General features: G+C 55.8%; 1 protein-coding gene across 1 annotated transcript in view; it reads right to left on the bottom strand.

The window, feature by feature from the left end:
- Nucleotides 1-215: 215 nt before the first annotated feature.
- Nucleotides 216-13,396, bottom strand: part of WNT3 (Wnt family member 3) — a 54,622-nt gene continuing 41,441 nt past the window's right edge. Inside the window, exons 2-5 of the mRNA XM_010389040.2 lie at nt 11,288-11,529; nt 7,394-7,659; nt 5,944-6,431; nt 216-2,237 (exon numbers count right to left, since the gene is read on the bottom strand). Of these exons, the coding sequence (XP_010387342.1) occupies nt 5,952-6,431; nt 7,394-7,659; nt 11,288-11,529 (988 nt within the window). The 3' untranslated portion in view covers nt 216-2,237; nt 5,944-5,951. The remainder of the gene's footprint in view (nt 2,238-5,943; nt 6,432-7,393; nt 7,660-11,287; nt 11,530-13,396) is intronic.

The raw sequence follows: 13,396 nt of genomic DNA, 5'->3' as shown, positions 1-13,396 counted from the left end.
TGACATGTCTGACGATCTTGCTTAGAGAAAAGAGGAAATGACCTTCACTTGGTCATTTAATTAGCTGAGGCCACTATGTTCAGAATCTCATATCCTTGACCTCCTGAGCATTAATCTGGAAACTCCACACAGTGTACAATGTATCCATTTTAGGTTTGTTTACCTTCTCTTTAATGACTTAACAGAAAAAAACTGCATGATGAAATATATTTTCTCCAAATATATATATATTTATATAATATATAATCTTAGTTAACTCAAAGGTATATACATTGTATAATAAATAATATTTATAAAAAGAGACTTTTTGAATATAAAATCAAAAAGATCAACAACTTCTACAACTTTTTACAAAACTTTGGATACAGCAGGTTGGTAGGAAATTTCGGTTGGATACTATTACCTGACTACGGCGAGAATCATTACAATGCACTCATGTACTATTATTAAATAATTACTTGTCAGCTACTTGAATACGCCCCAGGAACATGACTTTATCACTTTTAATATAGAATACATAGATATGAAAAGATTGTTTTGAAAATTCGTATCCATTCTGCTGAAGTATTCTCACATAAAGCAAGCATTATCCAGTTGACATGATTTAAAACTTTTCAGTCTAAGGTGAGATGGGGAGGGGCATTTCAGACTCGGCGGAGGTGGGGAGATGTGTAGCAGGGCTTGTGGCCAGCAGATTTAGGAGTGAAGGCGGGCTCCTGGACGGCCGCCTTGGCAAGCCCGCCTGCACCAGCTGGGAGACCGCTGCCCCGGTATTTTAGGTCAGGCTCAGGTAGACCCCAGCGAGAAGGGGGAGAAAGAAAAACCTTTGTTCTGCTCATTCCCCTGCTGCATCTCTTCTTTCTGATTCTCCCTAAGACAGTTGTTGAACTGATTCGTACTGTTAAATCCATGTGCCTCCCTTTTGCTAGCTTTCTCTAGGACCCTTGGCTGGACCAGTATGCCTCAGGGAGAACTCAGCCGTGAGCTGCTTCACCCAAGGGAGTACGTGACTGCTGGTTCCCCTTTGAACTTCTAATCCAGATCCTTGGGAACTGCATGGGTGGAAGCTATCTCAGCATGCAGGTGAGGGAGGAGCAGCTGGGGGAAAGAGCTCTGTCCGTGTTTACTCACATTGGCCCCAGAGAAGAAAGGACACAGTAAGATGGGTCCATACTGGAGACGAAACAAAGGGATGGTTTTCATCCTTCCCATCTGCTAGTCACAAGGTTGGAATTTCAGGAATCGATTGCTACTCCCTCATGGATTCTTTGTCTAACTTATACTAAGGTGACCTGGAGTCCAGCTGCTCTACCTGGAGTATTTGTACACAGAATCTGCAGGTGAGCAGGGCTGGGAAGGACTGAATGGCCCCTTCCGAAGATACTGCTTCTTTATTTAGGAAGCCATTTGAGCTGGAGAAGACTTGCCCCCTTACATAACCTATTTACAATGTCCACTACCACAAAAAAAAAAAAAACAGAACTGCATTGACGGTGGGAACTGCAGAATGGTAGAAAAAGATTTTGAGATCTGACTGCCTCTTGTGCAGAACAGGGTTATAGAGAAAATGAGACAGAAGAACACACAGCTGCTCTTCAAATGGCTGACCAGGCCACCCTGAGCTGCCAGTTCTTCCAAACTCCAAATCCTACTCTAACAACTGCCGCGGACCTCCCTACCACTTCATCCTAGCTAAACCTATGGCTTTTATCAGAAAGAGAAATTAGCTCAAATTTGAATGGGAGTAGACCAAGAAAAGGAGACTGCAGGGGTGCACCCTACTTCCTGACTCCCACCTCACAGGCGTCTTGGAATGTCACCAGAAGCAGCAGTTTGGAAACAGAACCTTGCCCATGCTGATATCTTGACTGCCAGGCCGAGAGCTCACATTAGCCCAGCCTATTCTGTTGGAGTCGAATTTTTTTTTCATTTTTATTTTCTTTAACATGTGCAAAGATAAGCCTCAGGTCTGTTCCTATCAGACCCTAGAGAACTAAAAAGAAAGCCCCCTTCTTTAAAAACCACACACCATCCAGAGTAGGGTGAGAAATGTAAGATGAGAGAGAGGGAGAGCCTCCCTGTCCACAGGCGAGTTGGGTCTGGGTCATTTACCACGCGTGCAGCTGGTGACAGTTCCTTGCTGTCTGACGCTGAGGGCTGCGCCCGGCTCTAGGTCCTGCTTCCCATGAGACTTCGCTGAATCTGCCCAGCCACACACTTCACCCCTTCCCAGCGCCCTTGGGGAAAATAAAGAGGAAGAATTAGAAACATAATTCCGTTCCCAGAGACCACCCGTTGGGGTTCAAAGATCAAAGGCTACTGATGAAGCTGAACATGTCCCTGGTGCTCAGAGGTGATGAGGACTTGGGTGGCTTCTCCAAGCTGACCTCTGTGCTTTGGGCCTACTGTTGAGGGAGGTTGCATGATTCACAGGAGAAGCAGGGCTTTTGAGTTCACAGAATGGGATCGAAATTCTACCTCCCCCACCTCTAGCTGAGGGCCTTGGACAACAGGAAGCCCAGGAGCAGGTCACTCAGGATGGGAGAAACAATGCCCGGCCAAGGGCCCAGTCCCCAACTCCGAGTCAACTGCTGTGCTGGGCTCACGCCAGGCATGCACTGTGTTTTTGTACCGCACTAAATAGCTTGATAATGAGCTGTCCAAATGGGAGAAAGCCTACTTAATTACGAACAATTCCTTCCCATTGGAGCAGCAGTGTGCTCATTTTATTCATTTGCATAGTCATATCTCACAAAGGGTTTGAAGCATTCCCAGTCAACCCCCAGCTCTCTGGGGGCTGACGAGGCCAAGACCACTTTACAGAGGCAGAAACAGGCTCAGCCAGATTGAAGGGACACATCCAAGGTCTCTCAGCAAGGTAGTAACAGATCCAGGATGTGGGCGCAGCCAGGCCACTTGACTCTTGCCGGAACCTTTCCAGCTCACCATGTTCACAACAGCAGAGTGACGAGGAATCAATCTGGCACTTGTAAGGCACCAAATCAATGGTTAGCCAGAGACACTGGGTAAAAGCTACAAAAAGCTACAGAAAAGGTGTTTTCCCCACAAAGGAAGGACACAAGCCATTTGACAGGGGCTCTTTCCTCACTGTGTGGAGGGCCCGGGGCCTGCTCTGGGACTCGCTTCTCTCTCCTGCCTGCACTGCCAAGACTGTCGGGGAAGCCAAGAGAACAGCTCAAGACTGTCCCCTGCCATCCCTGCCAGTGCGTCCCGCAGGCTCCCGTCTTGCCTACAGCGTCGGCAGGGAGTAGCAGAGTCTCGGCCAAGCCTGGGCCCATTGCTCTAGAGCAGGGCGCTCCCCTGCAGAGGTGGCTCTGGGAGGTCAGCTCTGCTTGGCCCAGGAGCCTCTGTGGCTATCCTCTGAGCACCTGGGCCCCGGGCCAGGCCCTTCATGTACCAGGTCTCCAGTCCACAGGACAACCCTACACAGAATACAGTTCTCATCCCCAGTTCACAAATGAAGAAGCCAGGGTTCAGTAAGGCAGAAGAGCTGGCCTGGGAGTGTTCATCAAAAGGGCACCGTGTCGGAAGAGTGTCCTCCACTGGTCACAGAGTGAGGCCTCCAGAGCTTCCACAGAGAAGGCATTCAGGGTAGAAACCACTTGGACCACAGCATCTTGAAACCATATCTATGTAGCATTTTACATAAGATTGAGGAAAAAAAAAAACATTCATTGTCCATTTCAGAAACGGGGAGAAAGAGGGCTGATGAAGAGTACTGATTCTGGCTGAGCGCAGTGGCTCACGCCTGTAATCCCAGCACTTTGGGCTGCCAAGACAGGTGGATCACTTGAGGTCAGGAGTTCAAGACCAGCCTGGCCAGCATGGCGAAACCCGTCTCTACTAAAAATACAAAAATTAGCCGATCATGGTGGTGGGCGCCTATAATAATCCCAGCTACTTGGGAGGCTGAGGCAGGAGAATCACTTGAACCCAGGTGGCGGAGGTGACAGTGAGCCGAGATCGCACACTTCACTCCAGCCTGGGCGACAAAACGAGACTCAGTCTCCAAAAAAAAAAAAAAAAAAAAAAAATTCTGCTGGGCTGCCATTGTCACCACCACTGAACAGAGGAGGAAACTGGCACTCTCAGGCCAGACAGCTGAGCAGACGAGTGGAGCCACTGGACTCACCTTCGTCCTCTCCCACTCCCCACACTGCTTTTGTTCAGACACCAAGAAAGGCAGTGCCACCTACTGCCTTTCTGAACTGTCCCCACCAGGACAGAACTTGAGCTGCACCAAGGGGCTTCCTAGATGGGCTGAGTGAGTCGCCCCTCAGCCAGAGCTCTTCTCCATGATGTCAGGTACCTCCCATATCTCAAGAGAGGCCCGTCCACTTCCCTCCCCTACTCCCTATGGCACAGACATGTGCCAGTAGCTCAGAGGTGCCCTGCGGAACTGCATCACCGAGGGGGGACTCTACCTTTTCACAGACTGCTGTCCCCCAGCACCACCCCAGCCAACAATGACCCAGCAGGGAAGTGCTTCCCAATTAACCAAGCCCTGTCCCCAGGGTCCTTTCATTTGTCCCTCACAGCACCTCGGGGGAGCACGACAGATGAGGAACCAGCTCTATGAAGAATTTCTTGCTTGGGTCACACGGTTGGCAAGTGGTAGGAGCTGGAGCACGGCAGGGCCTAATTCCAACACCCATGCTCATGCCTCGACACACTAGGCTCCTTCTCAGGGGAGAGAAAAGGAGGAAATGGCACCCCAGCCTCAAAAACCTTCCACTCCTGGGGTCCAGGACTACTCCTCATCCATGCTGACCTATCCCGGGGTGCTGTGAAACCCAGGGCCAGTGCATAGCGCCTCCCAGGCAGGCCACCTCTGGGAAGCTTGGGAACAAAATCCACCAGCCTTTGATCCTTTGATTACTCATCCCAGCCACTCTGAACTTGAATCCCTCCTGCTCCCCGTCATCATCCATAAACTCGGTGAGAGTGCTCCCCACTCCACCCAAGCTTCAGATCTGTCAGGATATGGGTTTATATGCCGCTTCCCCCACCCACCTCCCTGAGGTCGGTAAGATTTATGCTTGTGCAAGAACTTGCCCTCTAAGTTCAAGGTGGATGCACACTGACTCTGCCTCAGGGGTAGAGGAGACATTTCGGCTCTCCGCTTGAGGTATTTGCCCCCACCCCCCAACACCATCACCACTTTATAGTAAGAAAGCTGAGGCCCAGAAAAGTGAAAGAACAGGAAGTTGCTGACAAAGTTAGGACCAGACATCAGGTCTCCCAGCTTCCAACCCCACAGCTCCACAGAATGCTCAAGAATGACAGCTAGTGGCTATGCAAAAATTTGATCTGGCTCATAACTTACTAACTTGTGTAAAAATGTTAATCAATTGCTGGTAGCTAATGTGCACACACTGGATTTTGTTTTTTTTGGGTTTTTTTTTTTTTTTTTTTTTGAGATGGAGTCTCACTCTGTCGCCCAGGCTGGAGTCCGGTGGTGCAATCTCAGTTCATTGCAACCTCCGTCACCCAGGTTCAAGCACTCCTCCTGCCTCAGCCTCCCAAGTAGCTGGGATTACAGGCACTTGCCATGACGCCTGGCTAATTTTTGTATTTTTAGTAGAGACAGGGTTTCATCATAATGGCCAGGCCGGTCTCAAACTCCTGACCTCAGGTGATCCATCCACCTCAGCCTCCCAAAGTGCTAGGATTACAGGCGTGAGTCACTGCACCCAGCCAACACTGGGTTTTTATCTGTGCTTTGTGCAATCCACCAAGTCTCTGCCCAAGGACCATTCTCATGGAAGCTTGAAAAATCCTGGCTTCCTATTTTGACTGTGGGAACTTGTGTGTCTTGGATAGCTCAGCAACAGAAGGGGGTCGTCAAGAAGAAGAGATGAGCAAACAACCCCATTCCCTGCGCCCAGGCTCCCAGCCTCCCCCACCTTCCCGGAGCCCTACCTGGTGCCCTACTTGCAGGTGTGCACATCGTAGATGCGAATACACTCCTGGCAGCTGACGTAGCAGCACCAGTGGAAGATGCAGTGGCATTTTTCCTTCCGCTTCTCCGTCCTCGTGTTGTGGCCACGGCCACAGCAGAGCAGATCGCAGCCATCAATGCCATGGGAGGTGACATTGCAAGTCCGGTCCCTTGTGCCAAAAGAACCTGTCTCTGGGTTGGGCTCACAAAAGTTGGGGGAGTTCTCGTAGTAGACCAGGTCCCTCTCGGTGGGCGGCTTGAAGAGCGAGTACTTGGCCCGGAGGGTCTCCACCCAGCCTCGGGACTCACGGTGCTTCTCTACTACCATCTCCGAGGCGCTGTCATACTTGTCCTTGAGGAAGTCGCCAATGGCACGGAAGTCAGGCTGCGCCCACCAGCAGGTCTTCACCTCACAGCTGCCCGACAGCCCGTGACACTTGCATTTGAGGTGCATGTGGTCCAGGATAGTCTGGGGGAGAGAGGTGGCAGCTGGCCCCCAGACTGACCTCATGAAGGGGCACATCTGGGCCTTCCCTCTCTGCCCCTGCCCACCTCCTTCCCTCCAGCCTTCTCTACTCCTCTGTGCCAAGAAGAGAACTGATGGGGACTGAGGTAAGACCTAAAGAATAGGACCATGTTTCCCTCCCCCTTCACACCCCAAGCATAGGCAGACAGCACGTCCACTTCTCACAGCATATGAAATAGGAGTTGTTGCCCGGGCGCGGTGGTAATCCCAGCACTTTGGGAGGCTGAGGCGGGAGGATCACCTGAGGTCGGGAGTTCAAGACCAGCCTGGCCAACATGGCGAAACCCCGTCTCTACCAAAAGTACAAAAATTAGCTGGTGTGATGGCAGACGCCTGTAATCCCAGCTACTTGGGAGTCTGAGGCAGGAGAATCATTTGAACTCGGGAGGTGGAGGTTGCAGGGAGCTAAGATCGAGCCACTGCACTCCAGCCTGAGCGACAGAGCGAGACTCCGTCTCAAAAAATAAAAGTAAAAAAGAAATAGGAGTTATCTCCGTTTAACACACGGGGAAACTGAGGCTGGGAACTTACTGTGACTCACCCTAGATCATACAAGCACAGTAAGGGAGTGGAGGCTGAATTGAGAGCCAGGTTCCCAGGACTTGACAGCCCTACACTGCGTGCCAAGGTGCACAGGATGGATGGGTGTACCTGATCCCACGGGGTGGCCATGCTCCCAGGCCGACTCATCCCGGGTGGGGTGGAGTCCAGGAACTGCCCAAGGAGGAAGGAGGGTGGACAGCCGAAGTGGCTGTGAGGTGGGGAGGGGGCCAAGCCTGGCCAAGGAGAAAAGGAGTCCGCGACCCACAGGGCTGCCGGAATGGGTGGGGTGGGGGCCAGGCCAGCTCCGGAGGGGAAGGGCGAGGGGGCTCCCTGCAGGGTTGGGGGAGGGCAGCCTGGCTCACCGTGCGGCCCGCCTCGTTGTTGTGCTTGTTCATGGCCGAGCGTGCGTCCGGCCTGTTCTCACGCGCGTCCGCGAACTCTCTGGACACTAACACCCCGAAGTCAGCGTCTTCGCTGCAGCCGCCCCACTTCCAGCCTTCGCCAGGCGGCCCCTTATGATGCGAGTCACAGCCGCAAATGGTGGAGGTGCCCTCGGCGCAGGAGCGGGTGACGGCGAAGGCCACGCCGGCCGAGGCGATGGCGTGCACGAAGGCCGACTCGCGGGTGGCTGCGGGGAGGCCGTGGGGAGGCAGCACTCAGGACCCGGCCTGGGAGCACCTGCCCTGCCTCCACCTCCCAGGCCACGACGTTAGGGGAAGGAGACCAGGAAGAGTTGAAGAGCTCACCAGCCCTGAGGCTAGAGGGAGGCAGCTTCGCCACCCTCTTTGGCTGGTTTAGACCCAGTTGGGTATCCCCACTTCACAGATGAGCAAACTGAGGCCCCAGGCTGCTAATTAGCCCAGGGCCTCAAATGCCACAGGGCAGAGCAGTGCCTGTTAGAAACAGGGGCCAACACCAAAGCTCTGGCAGGTTGCTGCAGAGATAAGGCAGCAACCTTAACAGAAGCCACTTCTGAGCTGGTCACACACCCCCTGCCCTCCACCTTCCCGAAGTCCAGAGACCACCCAGCACAGGCCTTAGCCCTCCCACGCCTGAGTGAGCTCCAGGTCTGCGAGGAGGGAGGCCTGGGAATCTACAGCCTAAACCTGCCCAGGCCCACCCCTTCCGCACCTGGATGCATAGGGGCGACCCCTCTCATTTTCTCGGTCTCTGTCGCCCTTTTTGTAAAAAAATGGACACGGCTTCCCTCTGCCCCTAGCGCCTCTCACCAGGAGGGTAATGGCCCGTGCCTCAGTCTCCCCATCCCCATTCTCCTGCCCTCACGCCCAGACACGGCCAAGCCCCACCCAGAAGGGTAGAGACACGGGGCAATTCCCCTGGTTCTATCCCAAGGTCCAGCGCAGGGCAAGGGGAGACTGTCAGGGGTGTGCTCCAACCTCCTCACAACGGTCATCATCTCTGCATGTGCTTCATTCACATAGAAAGTTTTACTCATCTTATAGATGTGGACATTGACGATTAGGGAGGCCAAGGCCTGCAAGACCTGCAGCCCAACCATCTCTCTCCTCACGGCAGGACCCCGGAGCCGGAGGTGACCCCCGGCACAGGCTGCGAAACACCGGGCCGGCCTAGTCGGCAAAATTGGTCATAAATGTGACCAAATTTATTTAGAAGCCAGGCGCCCGCCTCCTCTCCTGGGCTGTGGGCCGAGAGCTGCAAGAAGGAAACCCGGGACCCCTCGTGGCTCCCGCGGCCGCTCTCCGCGGCCCCCACGCCCTCCTGCGCCACCTACAGAGGGGCCCGTCCCAGTTCCACCGACGGCAGGGCGGAGAGTGCAGAGCCGGTGCCGCCCGCGCCCCGCGCTTGCGCTGCCAAGCCCGACCTACGACTGCGGCAACGGGGCCCGAGGTCCCGCGTCCAATTGTGCTCCCGACCCCGGGGTCCCCGCCGCGCCGCTCACTCGCCCCAATCCCAGCCGCCCCAGCCCTCGGGGCGCCCCGGGGAAGAGGGGCCGAGGGCAGGCGCCCCTCGTTTCCGGTCGGCCTGCGGCAGCAGCGGCGCCTGGGCCCCGGGCAGCGCTGGGTTCCCAGCCCCTGGAACGCGGGGGCGGCGGGGGCGGCGGGGGCGGGGCGGGGATTAGCCTGGGAGCGGCGCTGACAGCCCCGCTGTGCCTTCCCCGTCCGGCGGGGCCCGCTGGGCCGCTCAATCCGCCTTTGTTCGCGCGGTGTCACACCGCATTACCCGCATAATGCGGCCGCTGGGCCCAGGCCGCCGTGCCGGCCGCCACCGCGTAGCAACGGGCGGCTCCCGCGGCCGGGCCGCGCCCCCGGCCCCGGCGCCGGGCCGCGAAATCCCCATTGAAGCGGCGCCCCCCGCCCCCGCGCCGCGCCGAATGGCCAGAGGGCGTGTGAATGGCACTGCAACCGCAGCGGGCGCGGGGCCCGGGCCGCGCGGTGGGGGGCGGCGCTCGGGCGCTTTTCAGGCCGCCCCGGCCCCTCCGGCGCCCGCCCCCGCCCCCGCCCCCGCCCCGCCCGGGGAAGCGCCTAGGGCCAACCGCGCAGCCGCCGCGCCTCGCCCCTTCCGGCCGCCGACCCCGCCGCCCCCAGACTCGCGGAAGACGCGCGCCCCGGGCTGCCAGAGCCCCTGCTCCCCGGGTCTCAAAGCGGGGGGCAGAGATTAACCCTTGGCCGTCCACGCGGCTGGGGTGTAGGGACTCGCCGGGGGCGGGGTGCAAACATGGAGCAGGAGCTGGGCGCGAACCTGGGTTCAAGGCCCGGGCTCTAGGCACCGACTGGGGCGCGTATGCGCTCGCGGCGTCTTCCGGGATCCTCTCCTCGCTGCCACCAGCAAATTCCTAAACTCTCGGGCACACATCGCCCCTCCCGCCGCAACCCAAACCTGTCCTCGGGCCCTCTAGGGACCGGGGCGTGTGCCAGAACCTACCGCGGTGACTTAAAACGTTCAACGCGGAGTGAATGGGCAGCGCACCCAGACCCGCTTTCCCCTGGTTCTTGGCGGGAGACGGGAAGAGCGATCAGAGGTGACTCGCTTTTGGGGAGTGCGTCTAGACGCAAGCTGTTTGATTCAGCGCTACCTGGCCCGAGAAGGGGCACCGGAAAGCGCTGAGACCAACACACCAACAAGATCGAGTTTGAAATGCAAACCGCCGCCACTTGGCCCCAATTAAGAGGCCAAATCTTTTGTGTCAACAAGGAATAATTAGTTTTGGTAATAGAAGCGTAAACAGAATCATCATCCATTGATTTGCTAATTATCCTCCTGTCCCATGACAATAGCCCGCACTCTGCCTGTAGGTGGGACAGACCCTGTGTACCTGAGGCACCGGTAAAGGAGAACTGCACTCTAAAATGGGGGTGGTCAGTTTCCCCCCACCCCACCCAGCACCCTACCCCTTCACCCGAATGTCAGATCCCTTTTCTTTCTGGCTGTACAGGCAGCTCCCATTAATTCCCTAGCTTCTAATAGGAGGGAGGGCTAGGCTCAGCAGTTTGGGTGGCAGAGCAACTCTGGCGATGGCCAGCCCAGCCGGGATCGTTAAATTCCTGGACACTGCCGTTCCCCAAAGAGCTGCCCATCTTCTACCCAGTCCGTGAGCCCCCAAGTCCCCTTCTTGGGAGCAGTTGTCCCACTTAGCCTCCCTCCCAGGGCCTCCAGGTTCAAAGTCGAATCACGTGGTTCCCTGTCCACTTGAGGTACAGCCAGTTAGACTCCCGGGCTGCAAGATAGCTGGAAAGTTACCCAGAGGCCAGTGCACCCTCTAGCCCCACCATGATTCCTGGGCGTATCCAGCTGACAGTGCATGAGGATGAACAGAAACCCAGAGGGGCTCTTGGGGGGCAACGCAATGCTATGACAGCACCAAGCAGCTTCCTCGGCTCCTGAGGACTTTTTAGATGGGAGGGACCTGGGGGTGGCAATGCTCTCAGTCCCACCCCAAAGCGGTATTTGCATAGCACTTAACACAGCATTGGGAAAATGTCACAAATGTCCACAGCGGGAGCCTGAGGCTCCCACTGTGCAAAAGCCAGGAAGGAAGTCTGTGGCCTTCTTGGTGTCGGCCCTCAAACCTCAGGATCCTGATGCATCTCAAGGCGGCCCAGCCCCCAGCAGCGCCTGGGAAGGTGTGGCAGCTATGCAACCAAATTTATCAACCCTCCCAGAGGGACCCTGGCTTCAGAGAAGAGGCACCCTTACTGGGGTGGAAGGGCATACAGTCCTGATCCCTCCCCCCACCCATCCCCTTACCCCCCTCCCCCTCAGCCCTGAGGCAGTACCTTTGTCGAGGACGGGCCCAAAGATGGCCAGGCTGTCATCTATGGTGGTGCAGTTCCAGCGGCGGCCCCGGAACTGGTGCTGGCACTCCTGGATGCCCAGTTTCACGCCCTCGGCCACGCTGGGCATGATCTCGATGTAATTGCGGCAGAAGCGCAGTTGCTTGGGGACCAGGCCTGGGATGGAGCCGCAGAGCAGGGGCTGTGAGCCCAGAGATGTGTACTGCTGGCCCAGGGCCAGGGACCTGCAGGCAGACAGAGGGTAGTGACACTGCGGGCACAAAGCGCAGAGCCCATCCTGGGCTCCATGGACGCTTTGTGAACCCCCTGGCGTAGGTGGAGAGGCAGAGGGCCTGTGTCCTGGCACCTGAATGTGCTACCTTTGACCTTGGAAGCGTGCCACCCCTCAAAGTGCAGAGCTCTGACCCAGGCAAGTCAGCCCTCTGGCTGTATCCAGCTTGCAGGGGGATGGGACCAGCAGAAACTGCTTGTGGGGGCCCATGGGGGCAATGCAAAGCCATGAAAAGAGGTTTGGACTAGAAAGATGGTATTTGGAGCCCAGATCCAGTCCTTTCCAGGTTCTGGGTCCAGCTTCCCTAATGGGCATTGAAGAGATCAGGCTGGGCAATTTCCAAGGCAGTCCAGGATACTGGGACCACATGGACACTTCCAGTGACTCATGGGACACGCACGTGTGCGTGAGCACGCGCACACACACACACACACACCGCCCTTGGCAATGCCCTCAGCCTCTTCCCCACGATGCTGCCAGCCCAGCCCAGAGCCTCCCAGTGTCTGTCCAAGGAATCACTGGCTTGCACCAAGCCCTTTGTCTACCAGGGCCTCCATGACCATCTTTCCAGTTCCCTAAAAGTTTCTAGAGCTCCACCTCTTTTCTCATGAGAGAGTGGAGCTTGGCTTTGTTTCAAAACAAGTTTAGCACAGAGTCAGAAGGGAGATCGCAGATCTCACTGCCCACACCCAACAGCAGGTGACTGGTCAATTCACTCCATTCCTCTGCCCCTCAGTTTTCAATCAATATTCCATCAACTCTCTCAGGTTTTATAAAGAGTCAGCGACAGAAAGAATGACCTTATGGGGTGGGGCAGAAGAGTTTAAAATACTAGAAAACCAAGGTTGGAATTGATGCCTTTCCATTCCCTCCCCTCAGCACAGTAACAGCAGAAATGACATTGTGTGGGAGAACCTGAGAAAATGACCTGTGAGTGTCAGTGGCCTTCAAGGACAATTGCAATCTGCCGTATGACCAGGGGCAGTGTGAGCTGGAAGAAGGGGCCCATCTCCTCTCCCAATGTGTCCAGCACTGACCAAGGCTTTGGTCCAGCATTGGCCTAAGTCAAGTTTCCCACAAAAAGTGATGGGCAAAAGCCTCGGAAAGAGGGGCCGGGAGAAGACCCCATGGGGCAGGGTTCAGCTTTTTTGTGTACTTTTTAGTACACAAAACTTCTGGGCTGGAGGCAGGGCCAAGTCAAACATCTGCCATTTAGCAACTGTTACTGCTTGCCAGGCACTTTATAGGCAACATTTCTGATCAATTCCCGAACGTGAAGAACATCACTATCTCCTGGATGAGGAAACTGAGGTTTAGAGAGTAAATTCGCTTGCTTAAGGCTTTTTGGTACCCTGCCCTGTCTGCAGGGCTGCAAATGTCCCCGTTGAGCCTCCCTCCGGGCTCAGGCTGCCCCTCCCATGCTCTTGAGCAGCACGTCCAGTCCTGCTGTGCCAGCTGTCCCCACAGCCCTGCAATCACTGGAGGGGAAACTGAGGGAGGGTTCAGTGCAGACAACTTGGCCTTGCACCATCCTAGATGGGCAGCTCAGGAGCAAGATACAGGGAAGAAGGCTGGACTGTCCCCGTCCCTTCCTCTGGTGTTTGGGACCCAAAGCCCTATGCAGGACCGCTGCAGCGAGGAGCTGAGGCAGGAGTGAGAGGCACTCAGAGACCCTTCCTCTGCCCTCCTCCTCCCCTTCCCGTTGCCTTCCTGCCTCCTCCTTCCTCCCCCTCTCCCAGACCTTGCTTTATACCTTCTGCAGGCCTGGGCACCCTCAAGCTAAACTGGAGGCCGAGCCCTGGTCCAACAGCGGAACCCAC

Source organism: Rhinopithecus roxellana, chromosome 19, assembly GCF_007565055.1.
Source record: "Rhinopithecus roxellana isolate Shanxi Qingling chromosome 19, ASM756505v1, whole genome shotgun sequence".
In the NCBI taxonomy this organism is placed as follows: domain Eukaryota; kingdom Metazoa; phylum Chordata; class Mammalia; order Primates; family Cercopithecidae; genus Rhinopithecus; species Rhinopithecus roxellana.
This window is presented reverse-complemented; position numbering and strand designations above follow the sequence as displayed.